Source organism: Lissotriton helveticus, chromosome 4_1 (genome assembly GCF_964261635.1).
Source record: "Lissotriton helveticus chromosome 4_1, aLisHel1.1, whole genome shotgun sequence".
Lineage (NCBI taxonomy): Eukaryota > Metazoa > Chordata > Amphibia > Caudata > Salamandridae > Lissotriton > Lissotriton helveticus.
The window spans coordinates 2,068,576,338-2,068,594,999 of record NC_136063.1 but is presented as its reverse complement, the minus strand read 5'-3'; the positions used below and the strand labels follow the sequence as shown (position 1 = coordinate 2,068,594,999).

The following is an 18,662-nucleotide window of genomic DNA, read 5'->3' as shown; positions in this document are numbered from 1 at the left end:
CCTGTAAATTACCACTCTGCTGGACTGCTGCTCTGAAGAACTGCTGCCCTCTTGCCTGGGTGAGAAGGACTGGACCTACATCTCTGACCCCATGTCCATGAGGCCGATCAAGAGCCTCAGGGACATAATGAGCTTCCAATAACCTTGAACCCAGAACGTACACTTTGCCTTCTGTGAGTCCTGCCATCCCAGTCCGGGACCTGTGGAAGTAGTCTGAAGGAGATCTGCCACCCCATCTGTGGCTCAAGTAGAATCGCCGTATCTCCTCCACAGCACACCGCCTGCCGAACCACTGCATCGCCTTTGCTGCCCGATTCATCGCTAGCTGCGCAGACTTCCCCAGATGCAAGGACTTCGCATCGCCCATTATAGCCCATTGGGAGGGATCAATTATTGTTTGGTCGATGGACCACCCTGCCCGCCAGGTCAGTTGATTCTCTCTCCTTCATCCACTGGTGGATGATCCCCCACTCAAGCAAGAGATCCCTACCTGTCTGACCGGGATCTCTGTGTCAAATGTGTGTCTGCTGTTATGGTGCAGATATATGCAGCTATGGGCCTTTTGGACTGATCAGCCACCTTTGCTACTCTGTCTCATACTACTCTAGTCAGAAGCTTTTCAAGTTAGGATAGATAATAATAACAATCCTTGCCAGGGTGAACCCTTAAAGTCACTATGTTAACCTGGGCTCAACCCCCGATAGCTAGGATACCGACCAGACAGGCTTAACTGGGAGGCAATGTGTGTAGTATTTATGCAGTACTAAAACAGTAATAAAGTAAAAATGCAAAACAATAAAAACCTCAAAACGAGTTTGAAAATCTGAGTAAAATGTATTAAACAAGATGACACCAAAATACCAACAATGCAATTAGAACTACAGATATGGATTTTTTAAATTTTAAGGTGAAATATCAGACCATGGTCAGCTCCAATAACCAGGTTCGTCCTTGTCAAAGATTTTACTTTGTGACTAAGCCATTTAAGTCCCAATCCACCACAGGAGAAAACTTGTTAGGTTTACCAAGATCTCAGGGGAGGCACTTGGACTCACAAGGTGTCAGGCAGAGACCAGCAGCAGAGTCCAGTCCAGGTCCAGTTGCCACTGATCAGGTGGGCAGTTGCAGGGAAGGCATCCTGTTGCTTGTTGTATACCTGTAGCTTGAACAGGATGTCAGCTGTATGACCACTGGATTCCACTTCTTTGTCCGGGGTACAACAGGGAGCAGACCCAGTGCTTGGGGGGCTCCTCAGAGACCGCAAGCCCAATCCTCTTCTGTTCTTCCTCAGGACTAGAAGTGTTCCTATGTGGGTTCCTGGAGATGGAACATTTATGCCTGGCATGAGCTGGTGGGTGGGAAGAACTTGTGTGCATGCCCTAACCAATGGGGGTAAAAGTTCCCAGGATCAACCCTACCAACTTTGCTGTTTTCAAGATGGTGAAAGTCTTCAGTCACAAAAAACCATCAGCTCAGAGGGCTTGGGGTGTGCGTGGGGAATGTACTATTGCAATCCAAGTGCCCTCCCACATCTAACAGTAAACTCCAGTTTGAAGCAGCCACTACACCCACAACAGATCCAGACAGACATTTGTATAACAAAAGCAAGGTTCTTGAGCAACCAGAAACTGGTTACGCAAGAATGGTCTTGGCATGCTTTTCTCTTCCTTTCAAGTGTTACATGCTGCCCAGCCAAACTGTCAAGTAGGATTTGACACGGTGCTGTCAAAAGGAGGTCAACAGCCCCATCCTGCATATTCTGCTGTGTTCAGAGGAGTCATCTCTGCCCATTCAAGTCAGCCTATTGTTTTATTTGTAGGAGATATTTCTCACCTATTCAAAGGCCAATCACTGGCTGGGAGCTGATAGAGAATAATACTAATTTACCATTTGACAGTTCGGTACAGTAAAGGGTAACTTTCCAAGAGTTACTTTTCCTTGAGACTGATTAATAATCCGACTTCACCATTGAGTTGGATTTATAATAACTTAAAAATAGTTGTTTATTTTTCTACCTAGTCCCAAAATAGAGTATGAGGATTTTAATCTGTACTTTGATGTTCCACACAGGACAGCTAGGCCTGACAAAGTAAAAAATTGCTTTCGGGTATTCGTTACTGTAAGGATATGTTAATGTTAAAATTCTACATGTCCTACTTTTAAATACCATGCACCCTGCCTTGTGGGCTACAAGAACACCATAGGGGTGACGGAGTAGTTTCTGACCTGTAACTCCAGTTCTGTAGTAGGGGTATCTCTGTTATAGTCAATCATGTGAATAGTCCCGCCCATGTGCGTGGACCCCGGAGCAATCGAAATAGTCTCTTAAGTTGTCCTCTTCTGGAATCTTGCATAGACACTTAAGAGAAAATCAAAGACAAATAATGCAGCCTGAAATTAACATGGCTACACCGGCCAGTACTTCATCCTGAAGTCAAAAAGTATAGCCAGAAAATATTAAAATTTAAACATTTTGCTAAGTTTCACACATAGAGAAACACCCCTTCACAAAAATCCTTTGTCATGATAGAGAGGAAGGGTTGGACACGCAAGCCCCATAGGCTGCCATTATGTGTCTGTAAATGGATACCAGGCCTTTAAGGAACCCTCCAGAGACCCTCGGAATCCCATGATGCACAGCCAAAGGCTAGTTTATTTCAGTTCTTTTTGAAGGTGTATAAAACCAGGCCTGTAGCATTCAGGATATTATCGTTTCATCCACCGAGGAGGAGGGCGGATTGCTTAGGACTATAACAGAGATACCCCTACTACAGAACTGGAGTTACAGGTAAGAAACTACACCTTCTGTAGTAGGGAATCTCTGTGTGTAGTCAAAATCATGTGAATAGAATGGCAAGCCCATCCCAAACAACCAAACCCAGCGGTGGAAGAAACAGACAGAACAACTTCTGCGCAAATAAATTTCTCAGCGGAGCCTGCCCAACCTGAGAATCTACTCAGGCATCAGAGTCCAGGCAGTAGTGTTTAGCAAAGGTATGGCCAGACTTCCAAGTGGCAGCCCTAAAGATGTCTGCAATGTGAACATTACGCAGCAATGCTGCTGTAGTAGCCTTGCCTCTGGTTGAGTGAGTCTTAGGCTTACCCCTTAGAGTCTTATTAGCTTTCTGGTAACACAGTTGAATACAGGACACAATCCACCTAGAGATGGACTGTTTAGAGGTAGCAAGCCCCGTCCTGAATGATCCATAATTAACAAATAATTGATCCGATCTACGAATCTCCTTAGTCTTATCTAGGTAAAATTTCAACACCCTTCTCACATCAAGAGAATGAAGGGACCTCTCTCCGCCGGAGAAGAAGGATGTTGAAAAAACGTGGGCAAAGTGATCGTTTGGTTCACATGGAAATCTGACACAACCTTAGGAAGGAACTCTGGGGGAGTTCTCATGACCACCTTAGATGCATGAAACACAGTATAGGGCTCTTGGCAACAGAGAGCCTGGATCTCACTCACCCTACGAGCCAATGTTATAGCTACAAGGAAAGCTGCCTTCCGGGATAGATGCTGGAGAGAAGCCTTATGAATAGGCTCAAAAGACTCCTTCTTTAGTCTAGACAGCACCACATTCAGCTCCCATCGAGGCGAAGGACGCCTGATGGGAGGTAACACCTTCTTCAAACCTCCCCGAAAATCTTTGATGACTGGGATTTGGAAAAAGGAAGTTTGTGAAGGCATTCCTATACGCAGTTAAAGCTGCTAAGTGAACCTTAATGGAATGAAAATTACGGGCAGATTGAGCCAAATTCAAGTAAGTATGGGAGAATGACATCTTCGTTGCAGGATGTAGGGTCTGCATCTTTAGTTTTGCAACAAATGCAAAATCTCTTCCATTTGTATGCGTAGGAAGTCCTTGTAGACAGTCTCTTAGCTTCCGTTAATATGTCCATGCAGTTCTGAGGAAGATTTAAATGTCCATACTGCACTAGCTCAGGAGCCATGCTGCCAAATTCAGTGACGAGAGATTGGGATGCACCATCTGCCCTTCGAACTTCGTGAGAAGGTTCGGCCCTGGACTGGAACAGCTTGATCAACACGGTCGGGATCAGGGGAATGGGTGGAAAAGTATAGAGAAAGAGGTTCAACCAGTTGACCCACCGTGCATTCCCCAGCGTCCATGGTTGGTAAAACCTGGAGGCGAAGTCTCGGTATTTGCTGTTTTCTGCGGTGCAAACAGATCTATTTCTGGAGTGCTCCACCGTGCGAAGACGTCTCTTAACACCACGTCGTTTAAGACCCATTTGTGAGTTTCCTGAACGAGCCTGCTGAGCGCGTCTGCCTGAGCATTCTGCACACCTGTCAAAGGGGTTGCAGTTATCGTCAGTCCCCTGGCGAGCAGTCAGTACCAGATCGTCTGCGCTTCCTGAGATAGTGTGCGCGATCTTCAGGCCCCCTGCTTGTTGAGGTAATACATTGCTGTTGTGTTGTCCGTCTGTACAAGCAGGGAACTGGTCCGAAACGAAGGCTGGAAGGCTTTCAGTGCTAAGTGAAACGCTCTGAGTTCCAGAAAATTGATGTGATACGAGGACTCCGTCTGGGACCACGTGCCTTGTATCTTGTACCAGCCGTGGAGAGACGAATCCGTCACAACAGTCTGAGTCGGTATCTCCTTGTGGAAAGGAATCCCTTTTTAGGAGATTGTAAGGTGAACACCACCACTTCAGGGACAGGACAGCGTGTTGCGACAGTTGGATTCTGTCCTCCCAGCTCCCTCGTTTTTGGTCCCACTGATCCTCCAGACATTCCTGCAGCGGTCTCTTATGTGGGCGTGCATGTGGAGTGAGAAACATACACAAGGCCATCGACCCCAGGAGAGAGGACACCGTCCTCACCATTGCCGAGGGAACGGACATAAGAGTCTGAGTCTTCCGAAGAATCGATAAGCGTCGCTCCTCTGAAGGACACACGCTTGCCTTGAGTGTATCGATGGAGGCTCCCAGGTACTGCAGACACTGAACAGGCGTCAGGACAGACTTCGACATGTTGATGTGAAGACCCAACTGGTTCAACAGAACGGCCGTCCTGTTGAAGGGTATCAGCCTCGACTTTGAGTTTGCGCAACAGGTATTGTGAACGAACTGGTGGAATAGCTGGAGGAGGGCTGACGAAACATAGACTGTATCCATTGCAAACAAAATTCAGGACCCACTTGTCCGGAGTTATTTTTCACCTCTCTGCCAGGTAGTTTTGAATGCTTCCCCCCACTGGAGTGGGTAAGTAATACCTCAGGGCTTAGACCCAGCCGGGCCCTGGTTTACCGATATGGACTGCTGGTTGCCTCTGCCCCTTTGACGCCTCTGAAAGGGGTGCCGCTGAAACTGCTGATGCTGTCCAGCCTGAGGACCCTGCCCGGGTTGGAACCGCTGGGAAGAATAGCGTTGTTGGTAGGGACGGAAAGTCTTACGCTGTTCTTTAGGCTTCTCCAAGCCAACAGCTTTGAGTGTCTCAACCTCTGCTTTCATATTAGCCATCAGACTCCTGAGGCGTGAGCCGGGAGTGCAGACGATATTTCTTTTAAACCAGATTGTTTTTATGATGACATTGTTGCCTTAGTATCTAGCGCACACGCACCTACCTGTGCTTGGGGAATTACCGGGAGCAGCGGGAGGCATCTCCAAGACGTGGGCGGCGGACTGGGCTGTTCCTGTGGCTCACCCTGATTGGCTGCGAGGGGGGGAGTGCGCGGTCAGCGGGGCAGTTCTTCTGGCCTAGAATCTTTAAAGGCAGGTACAGTCGCGACCGCTAAAGCATCAGATTCCTGAGGCGTGAGTTCAGACACTATTTCTTTTAAACCTGATTGTTTTTATGATGTCATTGTTGCCTTAGTATCTAGCGCACATGCACCTACCTGTGCTTGGGGAATTACCGGGAGCAGCGGGAGGCATCTTCAAGACGCGGGCGGCGGGCTGGGCTGTTCCTGTGGCTCCCACTGATTGGCTGCGAGGGCCGCCATCTTGGGGGGGAGTGCGCAGTCAGCGGGGCAGTTCTTCTGGCCTAGAGTCTTTAAATGCAGGCACAGTCGTGCCCACGCAGCGGACGCGCCAAAGGCAAGCCCGTCAGCGCCGGGCCGCCGCCAGGACCCCTGGACCTGGAACCGCAAAACCGCTCAGGTATTCACGGGAAGAGCTTGTCTCCCTGAGCTCCAATTGTCCCTCCTTACCCTGGGCTTTCAATAAGCCCTCCTTTCAGTGTCAACTCTGCTCTCTCCAGCTGCTTTCTCCTGAGAGGGTCGGTCGTCTTGTCGGCCATACAACTTAGAGGTTCTTGAGCCTGAATTGCCGCTCACTGGCAAAACATCATCCGGAGGTGTTTGACCTCCTGGTCGATGAGTCCCCCGACGCCCTCTTCCTCACGGAGACGTGGCTCACGCATGACTCAGTGGCGGAGTCATGGCTAGCGTTGCCACAGGGGTATGTGCTTGCGGCCATCAACAGAGAGGGGGGTAGAGGGGGGGGAGGCATTGCAGTAATCACCAAAGAGGCCTACTCTCTCAGCCTATGCAAGGAAACCATCGCGGGCTGCGAAAGCGCTTTATTTAAGTTTTGCTTGAAGCACAATCTTACTATATCCGGCCTCCTAATTTATAGACCCCCTGGCCCGTCCAGCTCGTTTAGGGACAACCTACTAAGCATGGTCGAGTCACTGGCTAGGAAGTCAGCTAATTTCACCATTCTGGGGGGATCTTAATCTTCACTTAGAGAGCGGGGGACATGCTGAGGCCACCTGCTTCAGACTTAGAAGCCTTCCAGCTAGTGCAGCATGTCACTGGCGCCACCCATGTAGCGGGTCACCTATTAGACCCCATCTTTTCTAATCTTATCTCCCTGACGGTTCTCCTCCCGGTCCCGCAAGCATGGACCAATCACTTCCTTGTCCCTTTTTCACTGCAATCGCAGGGTAAAGTAGAAGAGCCGCACACTATCCGAGTGCTTAAACGCCCTTGGCACAAATTGGATCCGGATCGTCTCTCTAGCTGGTTAACTGACCATCGGCCACAACTTCCCTGCGACATAGAGGAGGCCAATTCTTGTCTTCCAGATTGGCTAATTACGGGCTTGGACAGTTGTATCCCAGCTAGACGAGGGGGTAAGAGCCTTGAACCTACCAATCCTTGGTTCACTGAATCCCTTATGCTGGCGTAAAAACACTGCAAGCGGCTAGAACGAGCGTGAAAACGCTCCTATGAGCCGTCTGCCAAGACAGAGTATCGGGCAGCCATCAAACAGTACCATAAAGATATTCGTAGAGCCCGTGCCGACTACGTGGCTACTAAAATCTTATCCAGCTCTAACCCTGCTAAAACCATCTTTTCGCTGCTTAGCGACATGAAAAGTGCAGGCCGTAAGAGGACTTCGTCTATCACCTCCAACCAACACTGTGAGGAGCTCGCCCAGTACTTTTTTAATAAAGTGGAGCTGATTTACAGGGGGCTACCGACGCTGTCCCTCAACTCCGAAGCTGAGTTGTCATGTGTTCCTGGCAATCTAGAGGCAGGTAGTCTGTCCCCATTTCCTCCTTTGACTCTGTCCGGTTATGAGATCTTGAGCTGTAAAATCAGATCTGGCTCCCCAGCGGATCCTCTAACACCTGCCCTCCATCGCCAACTATATTCCTCCATTTCTCCGATATGTCTTGAGTTGATCAATCTATCCTTGAGTACAGCTTCTGTCCCCCAGGCATGGAAACACGCCAAAGTGGTCCCATTATTAAAAAAAGCCTTCTCTGGACCCCAGCGACCCTGGGAACTATCGACCAATTTCCCAGCTTCCATTCCTGGCTAAGCTGATGGAATCCCATATGAATTCCATCCTGGCAGGATTCCTTGAGCAGAACGCCATCCTTGATGTAACGCAGCATGGCTTTCGGCCACGGCACAGCACAGCACAGAGTCTGCCCTACTTACCGTGTCAGAGAGCATCCGAGGGAGTCTGGACATCGGGGACTCTGCGGCACTGGTCCTCTTGGACCTCATTGCCGCATTTGATACGATCTCTCACGACATCCTTTTGAAGCGTCTCATGGAAGTGGGATTGGGAGACTTGGCACTGGCCTGGCTGCGGTGTTTTCTTGAGGACAGGTCTTTCCAGGTTCTGGTCCCTCCATTTCACTCTCGAGAGTCGGCTCTACATCGGGGAGTCCCGCAAGCCTCCGTTTTGAGTCCCTTGTTGTTCAACTTGTATGTTAGACCCTTAGCAGAGGTGGCAAAGAGCAGAGGACTGTACCTGGTGTCCTACGCGGACGACACCCAACTGGTGTTGGCTTTCTCGAAGAAGTGCGATAACACACTGGTCAAGTTTAAGGACGATCTCCTGGCAATCTCGGACTGGATGGCGGCTAACTGTCTACAGTTGAACGCCAGCAAGTCTGAGATTCTCCTATTTGGCAGGGATCACGAGCTGTGGTCCGACCAATGCTGGCCGGATCGCCTTAAGCCCGCCCCTTATCCCAAAGAGGCAGTGAAGAACCTGGGCGTATGCTTCGACAGTAACTTGTCCTTTTAAAAACAATCTAAGGCTGTTGCAGGGACTTGCTTCGGACTTTTACGTGGCCTTAGACCACTGCTCGGGTTCTTTCCTCCCAAGGTGCGTCAGACCATCATCCAGGCGTCCATTATGTCCAGACTGGACTATGCTAACTGTCTCTATCTGGGCGCTAACGAAGCAATCATTAAACGCCTACAGAGGGCCCAGAACGCGGCGGCTTGGCTGCTAGTTGCTCTGCCAAGATCGCATTTGGTTGCTCATGTGCTTCCGAGGCTGCATTGGCTGCCATGTCCTCGTCCGCATGGGCACCAAAGAGAGTGGAACCCGAAAAGGGCAGGTGAGAAATATATTGCTGGGCCTCTGGTTTCAGGGAGGTAAGCTGTTACCATGAGTGGTGCCGCAGAGTCACACCATGACAATATCAATGGGCTGCCAGGTGAGAGGTGGTTCGAAACCATCAGACCCTCATTGAGAACCTCCTGAAAGTCCTCAAGCTTGTCCCTAGGGAAGAGTTCAACAAACTGTTGGAGAGACTCCCATAAGGAGCGGTCATATCGTCCCAAGAGAGCAGTCAAGCTTGCTGCCTTCATTGAAGTGGCTGCAGACTTTCTTCCCTGCAGAATCAAGTCTGCGGCTTTCTTTGTCCAGTGGAACAGTGGACGAAGGGGCTGTAGAGTGCTGCTTCTTTGCCACCACCACTATGACCGAATCCAGAGGAGGATCTACCCGAAGGAATGCCGGGTTCGAGTCTGGGGGCCTGTACTTCTTTTTAAGTCTTGATGGAGCCGACTTCACTGAGGCAGGCGTCATGAACAGTTCCATAGCCGGTTCCTCCAAACCGGGCAGTTAAGGAAGCAGCGGACGAGAGAGTTGCTTCTGTTGTAGCGTCTCAAAGATCACAGACGTGGAAGGGGCAGGCACAGACAGTGCGATACTCAGTTTCGCTGCTCCCCTTAACAGCACCTCCTGAAACATGGCAATTTCATCGACAGGTGACATCCTCGTAGGCCTGGAATCTGACAAGGTCGGCGAGTATCTTCCACCACTAGAGGACTCCGTGTCCCTAGTGTACCTGGAACGTGACCTCTCGTGGCGATCACAATGGTGAGATCTGGTAGAAGATCTGTGCCGGCTGCGAGAGTGATGTATCGGTCGGGAATGAGATCTCGGCTTTCTGGGCACCGCCGGGATCACCGGCACAGGTGGCTGAGGTGGAGTAGGCGGTGGTGGCGTCGGCAAGCGTGGAGGAGGAGAAGGAGGCGTAGGCGTCCTAGGCCGTAGAGGCGACAGACGAGGAGCCACAGGCTGGGCCAGTACTGGTGACCTAGATGGTGAATAGGTCCTGGAGTACTCCGAGGTATGAATCACTCTCCTCTTCTTGCGGGTAGGCCTCAAAGAGGGAGCTCTGGAGGCAGTACCCCTTGATGGCGAACGTGGAGATGCTGACCACAGAGGGTGACAGGCTTCTCGACAACTAGCTCCGGCAGCTTCTCGACGTCGACATTCTTCTCGACGTCGACTTTCTCCTTGATGGCGTCGATCTCCTCGTCGACGGCGACCTGCGCGTCGAAGTTGACGGCGAGCGTGATGTCTCCTGGACCCAGATCGAGGGTGATGATGTGTTGTCATCTGTGATGTCCTCGACCGAGGTCTCGAAGTCCTTCCCCTCGACGTCGATTAGACCCAGAGCCCTGGGTCGACGGGGAGCATATTGTCGTCATACCTGGTTTCGACGTCTACATTGTAGCCATCGACCGGGACCGCGCAGTTGCTGAGTCTTCTTCTGACTGGGGAGCCCCCCAGAGGCCGACGCATGGGTTGTGGAAGAGGAAAGGCTCTCTCCATGCCCAGAGGTCCCACCTGCAGCCTGTTGTCTTCTCTGCTTGAGGTCTTGAAGATGGATCTTCTCCCTGTCACGCAGGGTGAGGAAAAGTCAGCCCATAACACACCTGATGCCCAGGCTGCTGGCGCAGGACGCCTCTTAGTTCTCATCTTGAACAATTACCAAATAAAGAGACGGGCGCTGGAAGCAGGAAGACAAGAATAGAGTTTTATTTCTCATGAGGAGAGCCTGTCATTTCGGAAACTCGCATAGTGTCTTCAGGAGGTGCTCTAACAAGTTCTCTGAGGCTTCGTTTTTTATACACATGTTTATGATGCACAAACATTCCTTATTACAATAAAGACGCTTTGAAGTGGGAAAAGGCATGCTTGGAATCCCAGCTTCAGGCCTATTCCCATACCAGTCGCTCAGATGTCATCCTCCCCTCCTGAATGTAACAAGAGATTGTGACCTCTCAGCTGGACATTCCTACAGGGCACGAGGGCAGGAGGGGATGATCAGGTCAAAGGTTGGTCAGGTGATAAGGTCGGACACTTGGTTGGTGTATCACGGTTTTGTTATGCTGGGCAGGGAAAAGGGGGATGTACATCCACGAGGCTTGGTCTTAGGACTTGGGACCGGGTCGTGAGGTCAAGTGCAGCCTGGGGGGGGGGGGGGGGGGGGGGGGGGTTGTCAGCTGAGGGGAAGGGTGTTCCTGGGAGGAAATGGGGGGGTGTGGGTCAAGCAGGAGGGCTACTTCTAGAGCAGGGTCACGCCGAGGGAGAGGGTCTTGTGGCCGTTGCATGAGCAGTGCGCGCGGGGAGGGGTGTCGGGGGTTTAGCAAACGGTCAGAGAGGCCATGGTGCCTAAAATAGCTGTCGTGTACATATGTGCATGGGTCTTATGCTGGCGGGATAACACAGTCAGTGTTTCGTAATTATTCGTTCTGCTTACAACAAGGGGTACAGTGAACACAAATGAACGCCGCTTATGTACACATACATTGCCATTTTCAACAAGGGTCCTCCTGGAGAATGACTTTGCAGATGACACAAGAGTCAGGAACATGAGATGAGGGAAGACAGAGTATGCAAACCCTGTGAGAGTCCGACTTGGCCTTCTTCCTGCCACATTCCGGGCACTTGTCAAATAAAGATGGCATGTTGACAAGAAAAAAGTGGCTTAACTGCCCAAAAAAGACAGCAAAAGGAAGGTAAAGGCCCCAGACATCGAGTGACACACTTAATATATACCAGTAAAGGTGGAGCTCAATGCACCAGGGTCCTGCTAGCAGGATCCAGAAAAAAGAACTGGAAGTAACTAGCCTTTGGCTGTGCATCCTGGGATACCGAGGGTATCTGGAGGGTTCCTTAAAGGCACGGTATTCATTTACAGACACATAATGGCAGCCTATGGGGCTTGTCTGTCCAACCCTTCCTCTCCATCACGAAAAAGGATTTTTGTGAAGGGGAGTTTCTCTATGTGTGAAACTTAGCAAAATGTTTAAATTTTAATATTTTCTGGCTATCCTTTTTCACTTCAGGATGAAGTAATGGCCAGTGTAGCCTTGTTAATTTCAGGCTGAATTATTTGTCTTTGATTTTCTCTTAAGTGTCTATGCAGGATTGCAGAAGAGGACAACTTAAGAGACTATTTCAATTGCTCCGGGGTCCACGCACATGGGCGGGACTACTCACATGATTATGACTATACACAGAGATCCCCTACTACAGAATTATTAATATTTAACATGAAGGTTTTCACCTGACATAACAGTTTATTTTGATTAGTAGAGTTGTAGTTATTACACTGTTACAGTCAAGCTACAATGGTAGGCCAGAACCCATGTTTGCACTGCCACTGTGCACAATAGGGGTTGTCGTTAATTAGTGACATTTAATGTCCAGGCCCTGGGTACACTTTGTACCATAAACTAGGGATTAATAGGAAGGTTAAATATACCAATTCAACCATGTTTTAAGGGGAAGCATAGGCACTCTATGATTGGTTGCCAGGGTTAAAGAGCAGAGTCCTAAAGCCAGAAATATAGGGTTCAGCAAAAGGCGAAAAATTAAGGGTTCCCATGCAGAAAAGGCATCTTCTACACTAAGTCTCTTAATCTTTTTTGGTCTCCGATTCCAACGAGTCCTCTGCAAAGCATCTGGTGCATGAAGGTATTTATCGGATTCTACTGTAAATGTAAACCGTTCCACTTATACAGGTGAATAAGCCCTGTGATGCCAATGAAGGGATTCACCAGACTCATGGCCAATCAACTTGTTCCCTCAAGTGCTTAATGCAAATTTCGTGTGCGTGTTGCCGAAGGTTTTGGTAGCGCTAAAAACACTGCTTAGATGCAGGTCCCACCTAATGCGAGCAAGCAGATCTGCTGTGTATGGCCATCTTTAAAAGAACACTGAGTGAGCTTTGAGACTTGAAGAATAAAATAAAAGCCAAGTCCATGCTGTGTTCACAAGTTTCGGGTTTACCTATTCAGGTGTTATAGGCTTGCTGGCTATTAAATCCTCCCTACGATCCCCGCTCAAAAATGTCTCGGGGTAATAAATCTGCAGATGTAAGTGGAAATATAACAGAAGGTCCAAAAGGTTGCATCCATGCAGGAGGATGCAGACCCCCGTCCACTAAGTATTTTAATAATGTTATGATTAGTCCATAATTTTACATTCATTAACATAAAGGGGTAAGCTCATAATTTGATATTCTCGGTCAGTACTTATACCACCTTAAATGTTCTTGAGTAATCCTTCCCATTTCCATCAACAGTTTCTATTTCTAAAAAAGGAATGCATTACAGTGTATCCAAACTGGGTGCAGTCCATTAAGCAGCCAGCAATCAAGCTAGACCTGTATGCAAATTCTTTTTTTATTTTTTTATTTTGAGAACAGACATTTAACAATACAGATTCCAACTTACACAGCAGAATTGGTTATTAAGACAGATTAACAAACAAAATTATTTAACAATATAAGCATAGGGTACAACAAAACATTCATTGAAATTGAGAATAAGGAAAGCAGAAAACAAGAAGAGAGGAAAAAAAAGAAAAAAAAGAAAATAATCAATACACCAAAAAATCGTAATTCTTTTAGCCATCCCATTCCGCCACCGGCGCCCAAATCCTGGTTGCCAATTGTCGCCTCCTCCCCCCTTTACACGAAACAGCAGAAAATTCAAGCCTATGAATAGCTAACAATCTTGCTCGCCACTGCAAGAAGGTTGGAGCTTCCGGAGACAGCCACTGAGATGTTATACATAGGCGGACCTGCGACATAGCAATAAATATAAGGGCTGATTTATATAGAGAATTACTACCTGCTAGACTGTTGCCAACCTCAACCCCAAATATCACTAGTGCTGGGGTCAATACACAACTAATCTTGAGTGTAGCATTAATAAAGCGCTCAATATCTTCTAAAAACCCACCAAGGGATGGGCAGGAATAAAACATATGAATTATATCGGCTGCCAGCAACCCGCATCGTGCACAAGCATTGCCCTTTATGGCACCCCACTTTGCAATTTTAGCGGGCGTGTAATATAAATCTAGCATTACCATATAACTTTGAGTCTTAAGTGAACCTGACACAATAACCTGACTGGCAAGTTCTAAAACCGGGGTTAAATCAATACCTGCCCTTCCAAGTTTCAATTCCCACTTAGCGCTTTGGGCTGTCAAATCATCCAGAAGGGTTGATACTATGTATTGATATAGCATTCCTATTCTGCTCCCTTTCTTAATCAATTCAATAATTGGTACTTTATCCAAAATACCTGGTGTTTTCTTCAGATGTTTATAAATAAAGCTTTGAATCTGCAAGTACTTAAAAGAATCGCGTGGAGATAACTTAAATTTATTCTTAATTTCACTATAAGATAAAACTTGTCCATCCTCCACCATATCCCCCAACCCATAGACGCCTTGCCTTTTCCAACTATGCATAATATAATCTTGAAAGATACTAGGAAACACTCTGGTGGCTTTAAAAGGCGTATACAGATTCATATTTGGAATAGCTAGTTTCCTCCTAATTATCCGCCAAATAGACATGCAGCAATCATAACTTTGAAGCGGGTTCTCTTACAGTAGCTGGGCTCCAGGACCTCTAGCAAAATACCCTTTGCAGCAGCGCCCAGCCCTATCTCAAAGATAGTAGGGCGATTACATATTGGTACATTCACTTTATCTCCACATATCAGCACTCCGATCACTTGTAGCATTGCTGCCCAGTAATACATGACAAGACTAGGAACTGACCAGCCCCCCCGATCTCGAGGAAGGCACATCCATTTAGCTGACCGACGTGAGCGCCTGTAACCCCACAAAAACCTATGGCAGGCCCTATCTGCCTTAGTCAGACTGCTTTGAGAAAATAAAAGAGGGATGGTCCTAAACAAATATAAAAACTTAGGAAAAACTAACATTTTAATAACGCTACAACGTCCATATAAAGATAAATGTAGACTGTCAAGTCGCTCTAATTTAGTGTTCACTGCATCTATCACCGGTAGGATATTTAGATCCGGAATGCTATCCACTGCAGGGCTTATACGCACCCCTAAATACGTGGCTTCAGGAACGACTGGGGCGTCAGAAACTGACATGCCAGGTGTCTGAACCACCTGAGTCTTTGAGACATTGAGCTTATAGCCCGATACTGCCCCAAAATGCCCTGCTAGCTCCTTAAGTTCCCTAAACGCAGATGGAACGTCAGATATTATGACGACTATATCATCTGCATACGCTAACAGATTATACAAAGTATTGCCAACTCTTATCAGTACTGTACTCCGATTAGCCTCAATTTTAGAGAGAAAGGGGTCTATATACAGGGCAAACAGCAGGGGTGAACAAGGACACCCCTGCCGCGTGCCCCTAGTGATAGAAAAGAAGCTAGTCTGCTGCCCAGAAATATAAAGCTGGGCTCTTGGAGAGAAATACATCGCACAGATCGCCTGTATGAATCCTGCAGGGAATCCCTTCCATTTAAGTACGGCCCACAGGAACCCCCAGGAGACCCTGTTGAACGCCTTCTCTGCGTCCAACAGGATCAACCCGAGGGAAGAGTTCGTAACATGAGTCCAGTCTAATAATGCAATGGAGCGCCTGACATGGTCCACCGTGTCCCGACCCGGAATAAATCCATGCTGGTGCACTGAGACCAACGGAGTGATCACTTGCGCAAGCCGGCCTGCCATTATTTTTGAGTAAATTTTCGAATCACTATTAATTAGTGAGATCGGTCTAAATGATGATGGTAGCAACTCAGGTTTGCCTTTTTTTTTTAAACAGCACTATGGTTGCGTTTTGCCATGATTCAGGCACTATGCCCCTCTTGGCTGCTCTTAGTACCTCAAGGAAAAACTGTCCAATTTCCACTAGAAATACCTTATAGAATTCTAGTGGAACTGCATCTGGGCCACCAGCCTTACCGTTAGCCAAGGATTTTACAGCGAGCTCGACCTCCTCCCATTGAATGGGCGCGGCCAAGAATTCAGCCTGTTCCGAAGAAATAGAAGCAGTCTCAATATCAGCTAGAAAATCCTCCACAGCCCTTTCTATATCTGACCTAGAAATATCTTCTCTATATAAAGAGGAATAAAAATCCCAAAACACTTCATTGACCTCCTCCTGGGTATCACGTATTATTCCGCGTTCGTGTTTAAATTTTACAACCTGACTCTGTATGCTTCGCTGACGGAGTCTCTTGGCAAGGACCCTGCCTGAGTTCTCCCCAAACTCAAACATCTCTGTGCGATATTGTAGATACTTCAATGCTAGGTCCTGACCAAAGGACTCCAGCAACCGGGCTTTGAGAATTGCTACTTTTTGTTGGCTGGGCACTATATCATGCCCATTCTTAATATTTAAAGTAAGTTCTATTTCTGCCTCCCTTAGCTCTTTTAACCGAGTGCGCGTCTGCTCTTGTTCCAAATTCCACCTATAAGAGGAGAAACATTTAGTCTCACCCCGTAGTCCAGCTTTCAGCGTATCCCAAACTACTTGGTCTGTGGCCGACCCCCTATTAATATTCAGAAATTGAACTACCCATTTTTTAATGTGTGCACAGTACTCCTCCTCAAATAATAGCTTCCTTTCAAACGTCCACTCCCTAGGAGGTTTCCTAATTCGTGGCCATGGACATTCGGCAATCAGTGGGTTGTGATCCGAAAGGAGCCGTGGTGGACAAAAAATAGAGGAAGCAGCTGCCACCTGTTTTGAAAGAAAAACAATCTAACCTAACATTTTTCTTGTGGGGAATAGAGTGAAACGTAAATCCATCTTCCATTTTATTATGCAGAAACCATAAATCTACAAGACCATGTTCCTGAAGGAGAGCCTGGAGTGCTTTAAATACGTTTGGCTTTCTCCCCACATAATTATGATCTCTGGCAAGGTCAAAGTCACTTAAAATATTGATATTCATATCTCCACACAAAAGAAGTGAGCTAGGCCAAGCTGCCAATTCAACATCTAAATATTTGAATACCTCAGGATCATCTAGATTCGACCCATAGACATTGCAAATCGTTTACCACCTATGCACAATTCAGCTATGGCCCACCTACCCATTCTATCCCCCAATGTCCTTTTACAGAGTCCTACGCCCCGCTTCATAAATATGGCGAACCCTCTAATCATAGAGGTCTGTTTGGAACAGACTAGAACCTCATACCCAGACAACCTAAGGCACTCCCGCTTCCCCCATGGTACATGTGTCTCCTGTATAGATAGTATATCTACCCGCATAAAATAAACAATTTTAGAGAACAGAGCCCGCTTTTTAGCATCGTTAAGACCACATACATTCCAAGTGCCTATAACAAATGTATCCTGCCCCATCAAAGTATGGAAAAATCAAGTGAAAATAAGCTTTCCTCAGCCTTAATAATGTATCGCAATACCTACATGCCGTCATATAGACAGACTGTACTACCAATTCTGCAATATGAATCTCAATTTTTTTTATTTTAAACCCTCCACACCGGCCCACCCCCCCCTTGCCCCACCCCGCAACACCCTTGTATGCAAATTCTTTTGTATTGTGAACATAAACAGGACTCATTTTCCCTTCAACCAACGTAAACTTGAGTCGAGTTAAAACTGCAATATTAAACAAAAGCTTCAGCTGCAAAATGATAACTCAGTTAATGCTCTATGTTTTTCAATATGCCAATCATAGAGTACAAGTATGGTTTGTGGTCTAATAACAGTGTCCAAACATTATTATTGTTCCTGGGTAGCAAGACAACAGATTACATGTATTACTCTTTTTAAGCTAAATTAACCTTTTGCTTGCGCATTACGTATTACGTATCCTTACTGTTCACTTATACCAGCATAGTTCTTCCACATGGCATTAGAGAAAACAATTTTATTTAATTGAGAAGAAAACATGTTTTTATAACAAAGATTACTTTTAACCACTCACCTTTTTTTGGGGGGTTCTCACTAGGTTGGTCTTGAGCATTTTCACTTATTAAATCTGCAACTAGGAGCTCAGCAGATTTATAGTTTTCGCCGGTTGTCTTAATTTTCTTTTCCATTAACATTGTTATCTTGCTCAGACTGAACCCCATTTGCAATGCATCTCGCACCATAGGGCTTTGATTGATAGCATCAGCTATAAGGAAATGTGAACACGTCAAGCTTTCAGTTTCATCATGTAAATCACTTATAACAGTAATTGTTAAAACCTGTTTCAATTAATCGTTTTGAAGAATAAAGTGAAAAAAGAAAGATAAATATAACACTAAATCGAAGACAGCCACAAAGCGTCAGTGATATAGAATAGCGGGCCAAGAGATAATCAAGTTCTTGTGTTCAAATATACTTATTCAAAAATTATAATACAATAATCAAACACAAGGAAAGGAAATAAGCAGTCCTAGGTATCCACAGTTATGTATCATACTCGTCACATCCTAAAAGTAAATCAATACAATACCGTTCTCAAAAGATAGATTAAGATATATTCAATCCTCTAACATATTTAACTGGCTAACATTGCTTTGAGTACGTATGTAAAAAACAAAGATCAGAAGGAGTAAGAAAAAAACAAAGTTAAGAAAAAGCAGCAATTAAAATTTAGGAAACACAAAGGTAAAACCGGATCATTCATCACAGATCTTACACAAGAATAGGAGACATATTAAAGATAATAATGTTTGTACGTCTCTCTCTTATTTATTTAAGTTTCTAAAAGTCATAACTCACTTGTATGACGTAGCAACACTTGATAACCAAACTCTTTAGCCACTGTTGCTACGTCATAAATGCCTTCCAGGCCAGGCTGACAGGGCTCTGTGAGACTCTGT

General features: G+C 46.7%; 1 protein-coding gene across 3 annotated transcripts in view; it reads right to left on the bottom strand.

Moving 5' to 3' along the window:
- The window catches only part of XIAP (X-linked inhibitor of apoptosis), a 541,325-nt gene that overhangs the window by 77,217 nt on the left and 445,446 nt on the right, over positions 1-18,662 (bottom strand). For all 3 annotated transcript variants that reach the window (XM_078688748.1, XM_078688749.1, XM_078688747.1), the window contains one exon: positions 17,777-17,968. In XM_078688748.1, coding sequence (XP_078544874.1) covers positions 17,777-17,968 — 192 coding nt within the window. The remainder of the gene's footprint in view (positions 1-17,776; positions 17,969-18,662) is intronic.